Below are 17,761 nucleotides of genomic sequence, written 5' to 3' on the forward strand. Positions count from 1 at the left end.
TGTGTATTTCTCTCTCTCAAACACAGGGTGTGTCTCTGTCTGCTATGCTATCTCCCCTCCCTCCATTAGTGCTGCCTTGTAGAGTGTGAGGCTACGTTAACAACAATGGGTTAACCCTTGAGGGCTCAGTTGACTGCCAGTTCATCATTTAGCAGTAAGGCATTCATTGGAAAATATCCCACCCTCTGACTTCACCACCTCAACCACGCTCCACAATCATCATCACTGTGTACCAGTATTAAATTGTTTGTTTAAAACTTATACTGTGTGTATGTGTGTGTATATATATAGTATAGTCTTTTGTCTGGTGAAAAAAATTTCCCTGGAACCTAACATCCCTCCACCCTCCGTTTACATTAATTCTTATGGGGAAATTGGATTCTCTTAACATCGTTTCACTTAAAGTGGCATTTTTCAGGAACATATCTGCAAGGTTAAGCGAGGAGTTACTGTATATTCTTCCATTCTTGCCCTCTATTGCAGCATTTCTCAAATGCACCACCCGGGGCTTTTCTTGCCACCACAGCCTCCTGGGCTCTGATTGGGGGGCAAAATAGTGCTCCCTCCCCCTCCCTGTTGCTCCTGGATGCACTGCCTTGGTGCTGGGGCTAGCAGCGGCGGTTGGGCCCTGTCCCCTTCTGGAGTCACCTGGGGCACAATGCTGTAGGAGCAGGCAGCCAGTGAGTTCCCTGCCTTCTCAGAGGTGGTGCTTGATGGCAGGCCCCAGGGCTCTGGCCACAAGGCTTCAGGCTTCGTCCCTCGGCACCATCGTCCAGCCGCAAGGCTTCAGTCCCCCGCTACCTCCTCCAGCCCCTAACCCCCATCTCCCCTCACCCTCACTGCCTCCCCCAACCCTCCAGGCTTGCCAGTGCTGAATAAGTCTGCTGTGAAAAATGATACTTGTACGTTTGTTAATATCACTTTTCACAACAGACTTACTAGCTATCAATAAATAAGTTACAATGATTTGGACGTGTATATCTGCATATTTATTTGGTTTTCCTAAAGCTAATTAAGTATTTTAGGAAAAAAGTGAGAGCGGCCACCAGCAAGAATTGGTGGCCATATGCTGAGGCCACTGAAAAATTTGTCGAGAACCCCGGCCCTGTAGGCAGATGAATGACAACAATAGTGATAAAATAATCCTGTCATCAAAATATTATTCATACACCATCATACACAGAACGATGCTTAAGTGTCAGATATAACGTTCAAATATAGTCTAATAAATTGAGAGTTTGATCCTTGGAATATTACAAAAATATTGTGTAGTTCCCAAACGATTTAAAATGTTTATTTTAGCTGAGAAAAATATTTAATACATTTCCAGATTTTTAATCAGAGGAAGTTTTTCGCTGTACTGACAAAAATTCATTGGATAAGCAAAGAGTACACAGCCCTTTCCATAACGGTAACCTAGCTGGGTGCTGGGTATATAGAAGGTAAACATGCAGTTGCAGTCAGCTACCATGCGCTGTTTCTCCAGCTGTGCATGAAAACAAGCTAACAGCACCTGCCAGTCACCAAATCGGGCAGAAGTAGCAGAGCAGCGCCCGGCCCTGCCCCGCCCCACAGTCCTCCCCAGCCACCCCTCGCTGGGCGGCGCTGCCGCCCCTGGAACTCCGCCTGCAGCTCACCCCCCGGGTCTCCCTCCAGGCGAGGTTATTCCCCGGGTTCCCTCGCCGCTCTGCGCGAAGGGGGTGGGGCTGGGGCCAGGCGGGACCCCCCCCCCCGGGGCCGGCAGGGTCACTCAGACACACTTACTGCGCGGTGGCCGGGCAGCGGCTGCAGACGCCGCCATCCCGGCTCGGTCCTTCCCCGCCTCCTCCTCCGCAGGCAGCACAGCGGGACCAACAGCCTCCAGCAGCTACAGAGGAGGAGGGGAGGGAACCGAATGTCAGAAACAGCAGCTCACCCACGGAAACCTCTGCGCTCCCCCCGCCATAACCCGGATGTACTCCCCGCGTGCCCGCAATCCCCCTCGCCCCGCGCAACAGCCTACACTCCAGGTGCGCACGCGCAGCAGCATTCCGAACTGTCATGTCTGTCCTAACTAACATGGCCTAACTCGCCAACAGGGAAGCGCCACCCGCCCCGCCCACCGCCTACGCTTGAATCACCGCGCGCGCATGCGCGGTAGTTCTGGTCTCCCGAAGCCCGGCCCCGACCATGGAACCCAATTGCGCTAACTTCAAAGGGCCCCAGCCCAGGACGCCCCGTGAGGCGCCAGGCAGGGTCACCGCCGCGGCTCAGTGGGCAGCAGCTCTACACCTGCCCGTCCTCAACTCACGGGCTGCTTTCTTCGCCGCCGCTGAGCTCTCAGAGTCCGCTTCAGCTTCTCCGCTTGGGCCTGGTCCTCGCCTAGCAGCTCCTGTTACAGGGGTTTAACAAACCAGGCGTCAGCCGAAGTGCTCTTGCTGGAGTTTGTTCGGCTTATGCAGGCCCCAGTCCTGCCAGCCCTTCTGCACGTGCAGAGATAGTCCCATTGGCCGCAAGGGCGCTAAGTGTGCCTGGCCCCAAGTGTTTGCAGGATCTGGCCCCAAGCAGCGCTGTGCTTCATATATTTAATATATCTGCTTATCAGTCTGACCTCAAGAAGCTTTTATTTAGCAATATGTTTGCTCTTACATTTTATTTACGTGGTCCGCTACTCTACTCTTGTAAAGGTACCTACGTGCAGTTTATTCACACATACAAATCATCTTACCTTCTGCAAAAAACATCACAACTCTCATATGTTACTGCAAAGTATTACCTCCAAAATTACATAATAGTCATTTTAGCATTTCAAAAATAGTTTTACAGGTTTTGAAAACTGAGTAATTTTTTGATTTTGTAACTAATTCACATGATCATCAAAATGTATGTGGACATTTAATATTTTCTATAGTAATCAAGTTGACTTGTATATAACATGCATATTGTTATTACAGTTCTCTTTCCCCTAACCTGTCTATGGTACTTGTCTGTCCTTAGATTGTGTACTCCTCAGAGTCAGGACTGTCCATTTTGAGTATTTGGAAAATGCCTGGCACATAGTAGGCACTACAATAATAAATCTCTTTAGATGTCATTATATTAAACGCATCACTGGACATCGGCAATACCAGGAGGGATGAGCTGGAGTGCCGATGAGAAGCGCGTCAGGAAAGTAACTGAAACACTTTCCTCATGAATTTTATTTTCTAAATGGACAACCTACCTAGTTCTCAATTACTGAGGAACAATCTCCACTCATTGATATATTTTGCTTTCCACGCAGGGCCGGCCCACAACATTTTGGCACCTGAGGCGGGGAGCTCAAATGCCCCCATGCCCCCTTGCTTGGGCCAAAACTTTGAAAGGTCTCAATTCTGCTTTCTTCCTGTTCTACTCCTTTCATGGTACTGCTCTGCTACCTACCCCAGTAAAGGAAAAGTAACAACTTAAAATGCCTTGTTCAAAAATTGTAAGTAACACTTAACTTTCAAACACCTGAACAACAAATGTAACTTTTCTTGTCAGCATAGTAAACACTGACATTTTTATCTGTTTGAATAATCAAAGTGGTGCTTTCTCTGCCTTCTTGGTTGCAAAGATTTGAACTGCTTCCTGCTGAAGGTCCACAGTCTGGGCCAGCTCATGCTCTATTGAGATGGTTGCAAAGCCAACCAGCCTCTCCTGTGTCATTGTGGAGCGTAGATGTGTTTTTATTAACTTCAGCTTGGAGAAGCTGCGTTCTCCACTGGCAACTGTTACAGGAAGTGTTAGAAGCATGCGCAGACCAACAGAAGCATTTGGAAAGAGGGTGCTCATTTTATTTGTGCACATATATTTCAGAACAGCCTTTGGAGTTGATCTTGCTGAAATGTATCTTGAAAGGGCTTTCAGTTCATCATCTAAATTACTCGCATCAATATTGCGCATGTCATCATGTGTCAACAATGTCCCTAGTGCCCTGCACTGCTGGTGTAGGTCATCTTCAGGTATAGTGAGGAGTTTTGGAATATCATACAACATCCCAAATATACTGCTGTGTTCCAGGAGTTGCATGAAACGTTCTTCAGCTGTGACTGTATTGCACAATCTAGCACCTGGTTAAAGAATTCAACTTTGAATTGTTGTTTGGAGTCTCTTATGGGATTATCCCGTGCCTCGTAATCAAAATGTCTTCCTCTTCGGTAACTTGTATTCTTGAATGGGTGGGAAAATAGCTTCAGTGTGAAGTTCCTCTGCCAACTTCTGTGCACTCTTCAGAACGTTTTGAAATCCCTCATCTGACCGGTAAGACTATAGGTATGACTTTGCTTTGTCCAGTTGTTCTATTGCTCCAGATATATCAAGGTCAACACCTTGGAGTCTTTTGCTTACAGCATTTATTTCAAACAGTATGTCATGCCACAACACTAAGCCACACAGAAATTCGAAGTTATGTATGTTTCTGGTGATTCCATTTCCCTCTGCCACTGTTCTCCCACAAACAGTTCCTGTCATAGCATTATCCTCCATAATGGCAACTATGGCATCATCTATCTTCCCAGTTTGGTGTTTGATAGGCTTTATTGCCTCCACTCGACTTTCCCATTGTGTGGCACTCAGTGGTTTCAGTGTCAGAGAGGATGTTCCCAGATGTTGCTTCAAAATTTGCCATCAATAAGTTGATGCAGACAAAAATACATAGATGCTTTGAATTACATTAAAAAATTCAGCAGCCTCACTTGAAGCTGATGCTGCATCACTGACAACCAAGCTCAATGAATGAGAATGACCAAGCTCAATGAATGAGAATGTTCAATGAATGGGACAAAAAAAGCTCGAGGGTTTAACTCTCAGATCCATGTCTGCACTCCTCTGTTCTTTCCTCTCATGTTGGCACCATTATCGTAGCCCTGACCTCTCATGTCAGCTATTGCAATTCCTGTATCTTCCAGATTTTTAAGAAGCACATTTGTCATACCAGCTCCTGTAATATCATCAATGTCCATAAATTCTAGAAAATGCTCTCTGACAGTCACCATTGCAGGGATATTTTCACTAGATTCTGTTGTTGTTACAAAACACACCATTAAAGTAATTTATTCTGTATGGCTGATGTCAGGTGTGCAGTCCAGAATAACAGAGTAATATCTTGTTGACTTCAGATCTGCCACAGGCTTCTGTTTGACTTTTGTTGCCAGTAACTGTTTGATCTCATTTTGAATTGATTTTCCAAGGTAGTGGTGTATGTACATTTCTTGGGTGGTGACTCTTCTTAGTTGCTCCTGGAGTATAGCATCAAACTCAGCCAACAGCTCCACATTTTAAGGAAGTTTCCATTGTTTGGCACATACAGTTGATCTGAAGTGCCATGCAGTGCTAGGTTTTGGGTAGCAAACATTCTCACAATGGCAATGAGCCTTTTCAGAACATTTTGCCAGTAAAGAGACTCTGATGCAATCTTCTCTTGATGCTGATCATCTATGGTGGCCATTAACCTTAGTCTCATCTCAAGCTCTTTCCACCTATAGAATGCGCTCTGGTGATTTGCTGCCTTCTCATGGCATGCCAGATTTCTAGCCAGATTTTTCCAGTCCTTTGTTCCTGTAGAATCCAATGTGGCTGGAACATTAGACTGGAAGAGTTTGCAACAAAAACAGTATGCAGCATTCTGGGTTTTTGAGTACATAAGCCATGGCCTCTCCACTTTGTCACCATTGAGATTTCACACCAGTAATGTGTTGGATGGAAACTTCTATTTTCATTGTCTTTGGGGAACATGAAGTTTTTCACTTGCTGTGGCCCATGCAGTACAAGGAAGTCCCTCAGGCTCAAGTGGGTCCACAGTCCTGGATCATCTAGACTTAAGGGACTAAACTCAGCAGCAGCTGTTTCTTGCGCCTCCACCACACTCTTCTCTGATCGACACTTTTCTTCAGGAATATACATGGTTATATCCATTTGAGATGGAGATATGGATGCTGCAGTAGCTGCCAGGTCATCTGCACTCTGACTAACTGGAAGATCAGGCATCTCCTTACCACTCACTCCTCACCGGGGCTGGAAGACTCACTGTGAACATTTGTGTCTACGTATCTCAGGAGAGCTCCTTCCTGCTTAGATAGAAAAGCTTCCTTTGCTTTCTTTCTTTTTCTGAATGCTGCCCCAGGGGGGCGTTTTCTTCTTTCACTCATGACTGCTGTTCTGTGCCAGCTATAGTGGCTCTCAACACTCAATTGAAGGAGACAGGCTGGTAGCAGGGCCTGAGTGAGGGAAGATATATATCAACATCTTAAGGGCTTAACTGGCTCCTACTACTTCAATTGACTGCCTGTTCTCCTTAAGTGGATCCAGGGAAGCAGCAGGAAACAGGAAGCTCCCTGAGAAGCTGGTGTTAATCAGTCCAAGCTCCTGGGGGTGCTAGAGAGCTATATAAGAGGCTCCTCCCCCTCTCTCTCCCTGCATCTCCTGCTGCTTTCTGTTATTCCCTCTCGCTTTTTCTCCTGCCTGCCTGTTATGTCTCTTGTGCCCTCCTTCCTCCAGCATAGCACTCCATCATCTCTGTGCATCTAGAGCAGAGAGAATACATATGCACCAGCAGCAGACACAATTTTCTACACTCTGGGTCCTAGTGGCGCCCCCGCACATTCTGGCACACGAGGCAGTCGCCTCAGTTCGCCTCATGGTAAGGCCAACCCTGTTTCCACGACCAAATCTCTGTACAACTTTTCATGAGTGATGTACCCGAGTATTCGGATTCTCATATCTAAACTGTATTGTTAAATCTATTCACCTAAACTTGGGTTATTGCTGATTATATACTCTAGGTATCATATGACTTTTAAAAACCAATTTTATATTTGTGAATAATCTAAGCACTATACCCAGATGTACAGACACTCTTTTCTCAACCTATATATTATATAATTTTTTTAACATTAGCTTTAATAAAAATCAAAAGCATCTTATGATCAGCGATTTAGCAACAAAATTAAAAACTGGTATAAGTTAAAAAGTTAATAGCACATTGTGTTATGTTTATGATTTTTCTGCACAGAAAGACATTTTCTCTTCTTAATAACCCCAGTCAGTTAGAATGAGAGTCATTTGCATGTGCCCAAGGGACAATTAACTGATATATTAAGAGACATTATATTACTATTTGGGTAACTGGCAAAAGTGTGATATGAACAAAACCCTATAATGATCAGAGAAAGAAAACCCCATAAACCATCTTTGCCTTAATAATTAAACTAATCAGACTAACCTCCATAGCCATCATCTGGGATTCTTCATTGAAATTCATGTTTGCAGCAATCAATACCTGGCTGTCACAAGTAATACAGGAATTATTAGTTATATTATAATCAGATGTACACATTTAATGATTATGCACTGGTCATGCAACAGACTCCACAGAGGCACACCTCTGCACCCACGTGGACCCTATTAACTTAAAGTGACATGTTAAAGTATTTAACACTTCAAAAAACAGTTTTACGATTTTGAAAACGAAATAATGTTCTGCTATTTGTAGCCAGGACCTTCAAAATATATCTGCAAGTTTATTTAATAATTCCCTATCAGAGTGAATCAAATTGACAAATATAAATTGTATACAAGTTGCCTATTGCTGTAAATTATATACAAACTGCCCATTCTTAGTCCATATAGAGTCTATTGCAAGATTGGGGTCCTTTTCTTCTCACTCTTAGCTGGGTTCACTTTGCATTTCACTCTTGCCAAATCTGAAATGTACAGATGTGTCTAAAGCTTTGTCTACATGATGAAGTTGTAGTGATTTAACTCAAACTGTTAGAAAATGATTTAGCTAAAGAGGTGCAACCTCCTTGTATGGTAACTACTATTTTGGTTTAAGAGCTCTTAATAGCCATTCAGTTTATGTCAGCAAGGAATCAATTTCAGCTAAATCTGCTTAAGGCACTCTTAAACCCAAATGAAAACTCAGATTATATGGTTGCAAGCTGTATCTCCCTCCATTTCTGCATAAACCTCAACACCAGATCAGAGATGAATTCCCTCCATACTAGCTCAGAGCACACTACTGCTAAGCATAATGACATAATTGAAAACTGCAACTTCTTTGCACCACTCACATGAAATATATTTCAAGGCCTACTAATATTACATTGAAAAGTTATAGCATTTTAATATATAGCACATAAATATCACTTTGGAAAACCAAATTAAAATAGTCCTGTGTGGAGGCAAAAGTGACTAAGGGATATCTTAGCATATAAAAATGTCCTTACTATAACTGTTCTAATATTTCCTGAAATTAAGTGCTATAGCAGAAGTCTTTAAAAAAGTATAATGCATAATTGAATGCCTTTATCTATACTAGAATGCAAGAGATTTAAACTTTTTCAGTAGCATAAGAGTTGTCTATCTCTAGACAATTTAAAGCTGAAAACAGAAATACACTGGAGTATCACTAACTGCACTTTTAAAATTAAATTACCTTGAGAATCCTTTATAAGAGTCACTTTGAGATTTTCTGTTTCTTACATTTCTCTCTTTAATGAAAAATGGAGAATGTGGGGATTTTTAAAAAGATCCAAAAGGGAAACAATTGAGTCATACCTGGGTTTTCTTAGGCAGTACTTCTGAAGTTGCAGTCAACAGTCTGGCATAACAAAAATGTCCATCTTAGCAACAAGGTTGCTAAGGAAGGTCACTGTGATTTGTTTTTAAAGGGACAGAGTCAGGAAATTTTTTCCTGCTAAATAAATGCAGGAAAACCTCAGCTTATTTTTTTATTATTTTTTGTAAATACAGTCAAAGGGAAGGGAAAGTAGTAAAATATATGAAATGATTATGCCCCCAATCCTGCACACACTTACACATGCGAATAATCATATTCACTTCAGTAAGACTATTCATGTGTACATCCTTGCAGGACTAGAGCCAAATTGTGGACAAAAGGATAATAAGTGACACCCCAATATAAATCAAGATTTGGGACTCCTATTTTCTCCCTAGTCCTTAGACTGAAAAAAAAAAAAAAGATTGTATGTTCCTACTTTATCTCAGAATTTATTTTAACTGGGGTCGCAATTATTTTTTTCAAATGGCAGAGGTAAGAAAAGTTTGAACATGCATATTCACCTATATCTTTCTCCAGGTCGAGCCCTACTGTTTTCAGATATGCAGTTTCCTATTGTATGTCTGAACTGGGGCAAAGCTCTAAAACTCATGAATTAAAAGTGAGTGGGAACATTCTATTCAGGCAACACCAAGCAAGAAGGGACTAGAATTTGACAGGTAAACTTCCTTACCTTCACACTCCAAACAGCCATTTTGTTATTAGTTCATGATTCAGTCACATCATCCAAAGGATTCCATGCTCCTCCCCACCTCCTCTCCAAAAAAAGGACCCAAAGGATTAAAAAGAGTTTTCCCTAAGGAAAAATATCCTGACATTACGAGGTATCTTGCAGACTTCAATTTATTTCTCCCATGCCACAGTATCATAATAAAACAAAAGTTATTCAAGGATGAAGCTTTAAACCAGAGTCTGTAAGAGCTCCCAAACACCATCTTCTTTTTTTTATGCATTGAAGTTTTCAGAAAGCGCATTTTTCACCAATGCTATACTGAGGAAACAGCTATGCCCCCATTCCTTGAAGATGTGCAGATATGCAAAACTGATATGTCTCAGCAAAATTTTTAGGAAAAGCACTGGGAAAATGAAGAAACAGCATACTGAAAAAAGAAAATTATAATCTCTCAGCAGCTATGACTTACAGAAAACATTTTTCTTACATCCCTCTGACTAGAGAGCTAATCAATAAATATTCTGAGCATGGAAGAGTAATATTATGAAACAGAGGTAACATCAGGAAATATACTATTAATTTGTATTAAAGTTATTACAAGTATTATTTTGAATGCTTTCACTATTAACAAAACAAAAGGAGGGTATCAAAAGTTCACTAAATCTCGGGGCATTGTTCTTAAAGGAGGTATACTCTTTGACTCCATTTGCTAAAGAGGCAATGGGATGATGGGTTATCCATCTATTTATAGAGTGCCAACCACAATGTTATCCCAGTAACAAGAACAGAGGTGATATTTCAAAGATATCTGATAGTTTTTAAAAACAGAGGGAATATCTTTCATTCCATTCCTAACTTTTACAAACACAAAAATAAATGAACATGATAATAGCTATTTAAATGTGTTTGAGATAGAAATAGTTAAGTGAGTTCCATCATATACTATTCCTCTGGTGTACAGATCAAGCTGTTCATGCTGTGTTGAATTTGATAAACCAAGTTTATGATGTACACATTGGCAATAATATCTTCAGTGTGACCAGATTTATTATATCACTGCTATGGGAAGGATATATTACTGGATGTATCTATATTTATTCCTATGCAAGCAATCCACAGGAAATATCCCAAAGTCCATCTCCACAAAATCCTAGTAGTTGTAATAACAGAAAGAGGGATTTCCCCCTTATTTCTAGATACTGTTATCATAAAAACAGGCTCACGGGAAGAAGCAAATAAAGCAACTTACAGTAGATCATTATAATAGAGCTGGATGCATGAATTTGTAATATGTAAAAGAGTAGTCTATTACAGTCAGAGAATAGCTCACCATACAGTGAACAGAGACAACAAAAATGGGGGAGCAATTTTATCAGAAGACAGATTTCTAAAAGTGCATATAGATAACCTTCTGTGACTGCTGAGACTGATGGTATAATTTATGAAACTAATGCAAAGAGCATATGACGTTTTTGTAATAGTTCTTGTTAAACAACTTGTTTTATCAAGAGGTTTGTCTCCCAACATTTCTTCCTCGTCCCAGAAACAATCATGCAAACAGTTAAAAATAATGGACAAATATGAACTGCATTATATAGGGAACATTACTTTCATACTGTGAAAGAGCAGTGATGGGTGCGTAAAAGGATGGGAAGCTGTATAGAAACACATCAGGCAAGGATTCTAGTCACTGGAGGAACACACAATCCAAGCAGCATAAATTCCCTGAAGCTGAGAACAATAATACATCTATCTCAGTCAGTACTACAAAAACAACTGCAAAGCCAGTATCATCTCATTTTGTTGGACTGCATATCCTTTACTGAACAAATAAGATGGTGTGAGGAGTTCCAATTTGCAACCAGTAATCCTACCATTCAGTTCAGCACAAGCCAATGTATCACCAGTCAGGGCAGTGCACATAAAAGGATCCCTGTCTCCAAGCACAGAAGTAGAATAGTCTAGACAGTGAACAAGGAGGAACAGAGTTTATTTTGTCTTTTGCATAATAATTTACTATCTTGGAAGAGCATTAGTGGATCTCCTCCTCTAAAAACAAAAAACAAAACAAAAAAAGAAAGAGCTAAAAATCATCTGGATTGCATCAAACTGGCGGCTGTATATTATTCTGACATGATAGAAATCTCAGTAAGAGACCCAGTAATTCTTCTAATAAGACATTCATTTTTTTCTCAGTTTTCACTACTAGAATATCTGCCAGAAATGGTCGAATTACAGGTACTGTACTTGGAGATCTGCATTGGTTGCTGATTAATTTGCCCTTAAAACCTTAAATGGTTTGGGCCCTGGCCAGTTGATCAATCACCTCTCTGTGTGGTATTCTATGTGGTATTGTCTTGAGAAAAAAAAAAAAAGGGGGGGGGCTGTTGGCAAGATGTTCTTCATGAGGACAAATGAACTGTGGAAATCACTTCTGTCCTTTGGTCTGTAAGAGCCAGGATTTGATGACTTTCTGGTCATTCTTAAAAGCTAATTTTTTGTGGATGGACATTTCCACGAGGGAAAGTGGTAGCTTGACAGGCATTTGTTCATTCTATTTTTTTTTTTGAAGTCTGAAACATTGTTGATCATTTGTTATATAAATCACATTGGACAAGTAGGGTAATTTAGTGTGGAAATCATTTTTTGAATGTAGTGTTACGTTTTGTATAGTGTGTAGGTTTACAAGAGGCACTTTAAAAATTGAAATTAAATTTTCAAAATTTGTCCCATCTACTGACAAGAGATGCTAACTAAAAGATCAGCTGTACAGCACCTAGCACAATGAGGTCCTGGTCCACATATAGGGCTCTTAGGCACTAAGGTAATACAAATAGTAAGTAATAATAAGCGTTAGCATTCGAGAACATACTGAATTTTGGACACATCCAGCACCCTAACATTCTGTAGCCTTGCAGGAGCTAGAGGAAATACACTCTTCAAGGGACTGGATCAGGCTCAAACCAAAAAGCAAGATCAAGTGTTAGCCCGCCTGAGGATAAATGAGGATGGCAATGAACAAACACCACCACTTCCTGTTACAGAATGAGCTGAGGGAGCTTCATGGAAAAAGTACTTCAATAGTCACAGGTTATCCAAACCAGAGATAAGAGAATCGAATGACTAGAAAGTACACAGGCAGCCCTCAAGATGGAATTGAGCTCTAGGGAATGTCAGGCACAAGACAAACAAGGCCCTGGAAAGGGAAGTTGCTATGCTGAAGAGGAAAAAAAGCAGGCCCAAGAAGGAGATAAAATGCAACAGAAAAGATGCTCCTCTCCAAGATCAGAGATTTGGAATTGGCAATGCAAGGCCCTAATCAAAGTGGAACTGAAAGGAGGTCTAGTCTACAAGCAAAGGAGAACCTCTCAGGGGAAAACAAGAAAAATGATTCTTCAACAGCTATCATCACACACAATGTGATGTGGGTCCAAGAGGTTCAGAAATGGGCTTTCATACAGTCTTTACTGATGGCTGTCAGAAAAAAGATGTGATCAGAAATAATTAGAAATCCTAAGAGGGAGCTGGATTGGATGAAAAATGTCCTTGTGTCTGAAGGCCATGCATGCAAGTGTATCCTAGAAAACTGTTCCTAAAGAGACAGAATAGCAGTCTTGCACAGATTTATCAGTGGCGAGAGCACAGTGCTGTTGATTACCGCTGATGCTGTTGGAGGATTAGATTTACAAGATGTGCAACTTAAGTTGAATTACAATGTCCCGAAGACAATGAAAGGGGTTCATTCACCACATAACCACAGGACTATGGGGGATAGGATTTGTAGTATCCTCAGACTTCACTGATGAGAATAGAAAAGTGGTTAAAGAGCTGGCAGACTTCCTTGAGGCAGCCAAATAATAACTACCTCCCTGGCTGGAAAAAATGATCAAGGAAGGCATTAGGCCAGTAACCCTAGAGAAGATGGTCAATGGGGTCACCCTGCTTGAATCCATAGAAAGGGCAAGATTCATGGGAAAAGAGTAAGGGATGTTACCCTTGAACCAGACCAGGTTTCTTTCTGCTGAGGGAGATACGTGATTGGGTGTTCCAGGCCTTTGTGGCCCCTTGCTGGCGGCCCCAATGTTTTGCTGTACCTCACCCCAGGAAAGTTATCTGAGAGGAAAAAACACAGTGAGTATTAGCCCTCCAGGCTTGCCTAGAGAAGCATCCCAAGAGCAGCCATTTTGGGAGCCATTGCAATCTGGTCTTCCAGCAGCTAGAAGGGTAGTGACCAGCAACAGCCAATCAAGGCCCAACAGGTTGAAACAAAAGGAGCTGTCTGCTTCTTGCAAGACAGTTCCTGGTTGGAGCTTGTGGAGTAAGGAAGGATGCTCCCTACGGCGCAGCCAAAGGAACCAGGCCAGGGAGGACCTGTTTCTGGACACAGTCAAGGGCAGGAATGTGTGAGGAACCCTGCTGATTTACTATGAAAATTTTTGAAAGAGAAAGTAGTTAAGGACATAGAGGTGAATGGTAATTGGGATAAAATACAACATTGTTTTAAAAAAGGTAGATCATGCCAGACCAACCTGATCTCCTTCTTTGAGAAGATACTGATTATTTTAGACAAAGGAAATGCAGTAGATCTAATCTACCTGGATTTCAGTAAGGCATTTGATACAGTTCCACATGGGAAATTATTAGTTAACTTGGAGAAGATGGGGATTAATGAGAGAATTGAAAGGTGGATAAAGGCGAGACTACAACGGGTCATACTGAAAGATGAACTGTCAGGCTGGAAGGAGATTATTAATGGAGTTTCTCAGAGGTCAGTCTTGGGACCAATCTTATTTAACATTTTTTTACTGATTTGGCACAAAAAGTGAGAGTGTGCTAATAAAATTTGCAGCTGATACAAAGTTGGGAGGTATTGCCAGTATGGAGGAGGACCAGAATATCATACAAGAAGATCTGGATGACCTTGTAAACTGGAGTAATAGAAATGGGATGAAATTTAATAGTGCAAAGTGCGAGGTCATGCAGTTTGAGACTAACAACAATAATTTTTGCAATAAACAGGGGACTTATCAGTTGAAAGCAACAGAGAGGAAAAAGACCTGCATGTATAGGTTGAACACAAGATGACTATGAGCCATCAATGTGATGTGGCCATGAGAAACGTTAATGCAGTCCTAGGATGCACCAGGCGAGATATTTCTAAGAGACAGGGAAGTGTTTTTAAGGTCAGGCTTGACAAAGCCCTGGCTGGGATGATTTAGTTGGGGATTGGTCCTGCTTTGAGCAGGGGCTTGGACTAGATGACCTCCTGAGGTCCCTTCCAAAACCCTGATATTCTATGATTCTAAGTCACTGGTGAGACCTCATCTGGAAGACTGTGCAATTCTGGTTTCCCATGTTTAAGAAAGATGAATTCAAACTGGAATAGGTACAGAGAAGAGCTACTAGGATGATCCGAGGAACAGAAAACCTACCTTATGAGAGGAGACTCAATGAGCTTGGCTTGTTTAGCCTAACCAAAAGAAGGCTGAGGGGAGATATGTTTGCTCTCTATAAAAACATCAGAGGGATAAATACTAGCAAGGGAGAGGAGTTATTTAAGTTAAGCACCAATGTGGACACAAGAACAAATGGATATAAATTGGCCATCATCAAGTTTGGGCTCAAAATAAGGCGAAGGGGTTTTCAAACATCAGAGGAGTGAAGTTCTGGAACAGCCTTCCAAGAGGAGCAGTGGGGGAAAAACACCTAGCTGTTTCAAGAGCTTGATAAGTTTATGGAGGAGATGGTATGATGGGATTGCCTACCATGGCATGTGGCCCACTGGCAACTGACAGTAGCAAAAAACCCCAATGGCTGGAGATGTGACATTAAACGGGGAGGGCTCTGAGTTATTACAGATAATTCTTTCCCAGCTATCTGCCTGGTGGGTCTTGCCCACATGATCAGGGTCTAGCTGATCTCCATATTTGGGGTCAGAAAGGAATTTCCCCCCGGGTCAGATTGGCAGAGACCCTGGAGGTTTTTCGCCTTCCTCTGCAGCATGGGGCACAGGTCACTTGCAGGTTCAAAGTAGTGTAAATAGTGAATTCTCTGTAACAAAGTCTTTAAACCATGATTTGAGGACTTCATTAACTCAGCCAGAAGTTAGGGGTGAATGAGGTTCTGTGGCCACGATGGTCCGTTCTGACCTTAAAGTCTATGAGTCTAATTCATCCCAGATGGGCAAGAAACTATTTCAGTTATAATTGATCCTGAAGGGCAAGGAACTGTTTCTATTTGAGTTTGTTTGTTGTACCCTAGAAAGGATTTGAACTGTGTGATCCAGCCAGAGAAGACCCGCAGAGACCAACTGATAGTCTGCAAGGTGTGTAAGGAGCTGAAGAAAACAGCAACACTGTGCCCAGGCATTGGGGGGCACTCAAAGTTGTTAATGCACATTCTCCTGTATATGCATCATCACACTGGTACATAAGGCCATGTGGCGTCAGAAAACAAAAAATGACCATCAAAGGAGAAGTCCTCTATAGTTTGTTATACCCGAGTTATGTCACCACAAGGCTCTTTTCATTGTTATTGCACAGGCCATCACCCTAAAAGAAGCATCCACAACATCATATTCAGGCAGTTTGTCCATAAACTTGTGCATAGTATCCCAATTCACAAAATCATATTTAGCCAACAGTGCCTGCCGGTTCACTATACACATCTGGGGAGTGTAGGTAGAATAAATTTCTCCCCCCAACAAATAAAGAATCTTGGGCTTTTGGGGGTGCGGGGGGGTGGGGAGTTAATTTAAATCTTCATTGACACACCTCTAATGGGCAGCTGAAACTACCAGGAAGTTTGGGGAAGGATGCGAATAAAAGAACTCAAAGCCTTGCATCAGGACACGGTAAAATTTGTCTGCATACTTAGCTGTAGGAGCTAAGGAAGCTGTTGTGTGCCATAGGGTCTTTGGTGGCTCCAAAGGCCTCATTAATAGGGAGGGCTACTCTGCCAGGGGCAGCACCTGAAGAACATCCAACAGCTTGTGGGTATTCTATTGGACCAGTTCTGCTTGTATGCCCAAAGCATTCTCCCGAGTAGGTCTTGATAGGATTAAAAATTCTCTGGAACTGGAGGAGCTGGGGTGTCACAGAATTGTCAAATGGGGAGCATGAGACAGTAACAGTAGACAAAGTATCCTCCTGAGGTAACACCTGCTCCTCCAGCAAAAGTTCATCCTGTAGGATTGGTTGCTCAGGGACACCATTGTCTCTGCATGCCTGCCACCCAGATGGTTTTTAAAGGTTATAGGCTGCCCTTAACTGGACTCAGGTGTCTATAATTAACCTGAGGTAACCTTTTTTCAGTTTATAGGAAAAAGGGTTTTAACCATTCAATGACTGTTATGGTTACGCCTTCAGAACTGTCAGGTCTGACTTTGTTCCGTAGAGCATTATGTGACAGTTTCCATGAGTCGATATTGCTCATATCCCCAAGACAAATACATTACTGAGAACTTTCTCAAAGTACGTGGAGTTTCTGTGAATACAATGTGAGGAAGAATCATTTCTCTTAAAATTCAAAAATACTGTGACATCTGCAGCCTGGAATGTTGGTTTAAGTAACTGAATTTTAATGTGTATTGCTCCTAAATGCATAGATCATACTAAAATAAATGCACTGCTCGGTGAATTTTAAATAGTTTATACTGAAACTGCTATACTGCACATTTGAAAAGAATGTATTACTCATAGGAAAAGATATACCTATTAAATGGGATAGTGCAGATGAAGTTCAGTGGGTGATATCACCTACTGATTCTGATATATTGCTTTCTCAACCATATTTATCACCTAATTCAAGTATATTACTTATTGAACTAGATACATTTCAAACAGATTTGTAAAAGTGAACTGGATGCTTCCACATTAAAGTTACCACTTATCAATTCAAACAAATTGCCTAGTCAAACATCAATGTAGCCAAATGGTATATATTGTATATACAAACTGCTAAATTAAATGTATGAGTATATATATTCCCCTATATATTAACTAACCAAACTCACTATATGATTTATGGAATATAAATACAAATAAAATACTGTACAAATAGCCACACCAACTATTAAAACATACACAATAAGGGGCATGGCACATTGGTTCTCTTTAAGATTTTACACTATGTAATTTAGGGTTTTATACTGACACCCATCTAAGCACTTTAGATAGTTTTAAAACAATTTGAAGAATGTATGTAATCTTTTGCATTATATATTCACTATCATCTTTTTCCAACTGTACTGGAGAATGTTAGAGTATCATGTGAAATTGTTTAGGAATAGTCATATATTTCTGCTGAAAAGACTTATGTAGTAGCTATATAAGCCATATGGTTTAGACTACTAATAGGTACTGAAACAGTGAAGAAAATAAACTTACCTATGCAAATTAACTTACTCTTCTTATCCATTAGAAGATTACTTTAATGAAGTCTTTTAATTTTGTATGTATGTTAAAAGTGTCCAGCAAAGGAAAAGAGTTGGGATTGTGTATAAATTA

The 17,761-nt window shown here is 41.2% G+C and overlaps 1 protein-coding gene across 4 annotated transcripts in view; it reads right to left on the minus strand.

The window, feature by feature from the left end:
- Window positions 1-9,344, minus strand: part of CC2D2A (coiled-coil and C2 domain containing 2A) — a 118,255-nt gene extending 108,911 nt beyond the window's left edge. For 2 of the 4 annotated variants that reach the window (XM_034771710.1, XM_034771706.1), the window contains exons 1-4: window positions 8,560-8,645; window positions 7,223-7,283; window positions 2,291-2,371; window positions 1,765-1,867 (exon numbers count right to left, since the gene is read on the minus strand). In XM_034771710.1, coding sequence (XP_034627601.1) covers window positions 1,765-1,867; window positions 2,291-2,371; window positions 7,223-7,261 — 223 coding nt within the window. In that variant the 5' untranslated portion in view covers window positions 7,262-7,283; window positions 8,560-8,645. Of the gene's footprint in view, window positions 1-1,764; window positions 1,868-2,290; window positions 2,372-7,222; window positions 7,284-8,437; window positions 8,534-8,559; window positions 8,646-9,254 lie in introns of those variants that run through there. The other 2 variants (XM_034771707.1, XM_034771709.1) reach the window with 2 other exon arrangements.
- Window positions 9,345-17,761: the final 8,417 nt, after the last annotated feature.

This window comes from Trachemys scripta, chromosome 5 (assembly GCF_013100865.1).
Source record: "Trachemys scripta elegans isolate TJP31775 chromosome 5, CAS_Tse_1.0, whole genome shotgun sequence".
Lineage (NCBI taxonomy): Eukaryota > Metazoa > Chordata > Testudines > Emydidae > Trachemys > Trachemys scripta.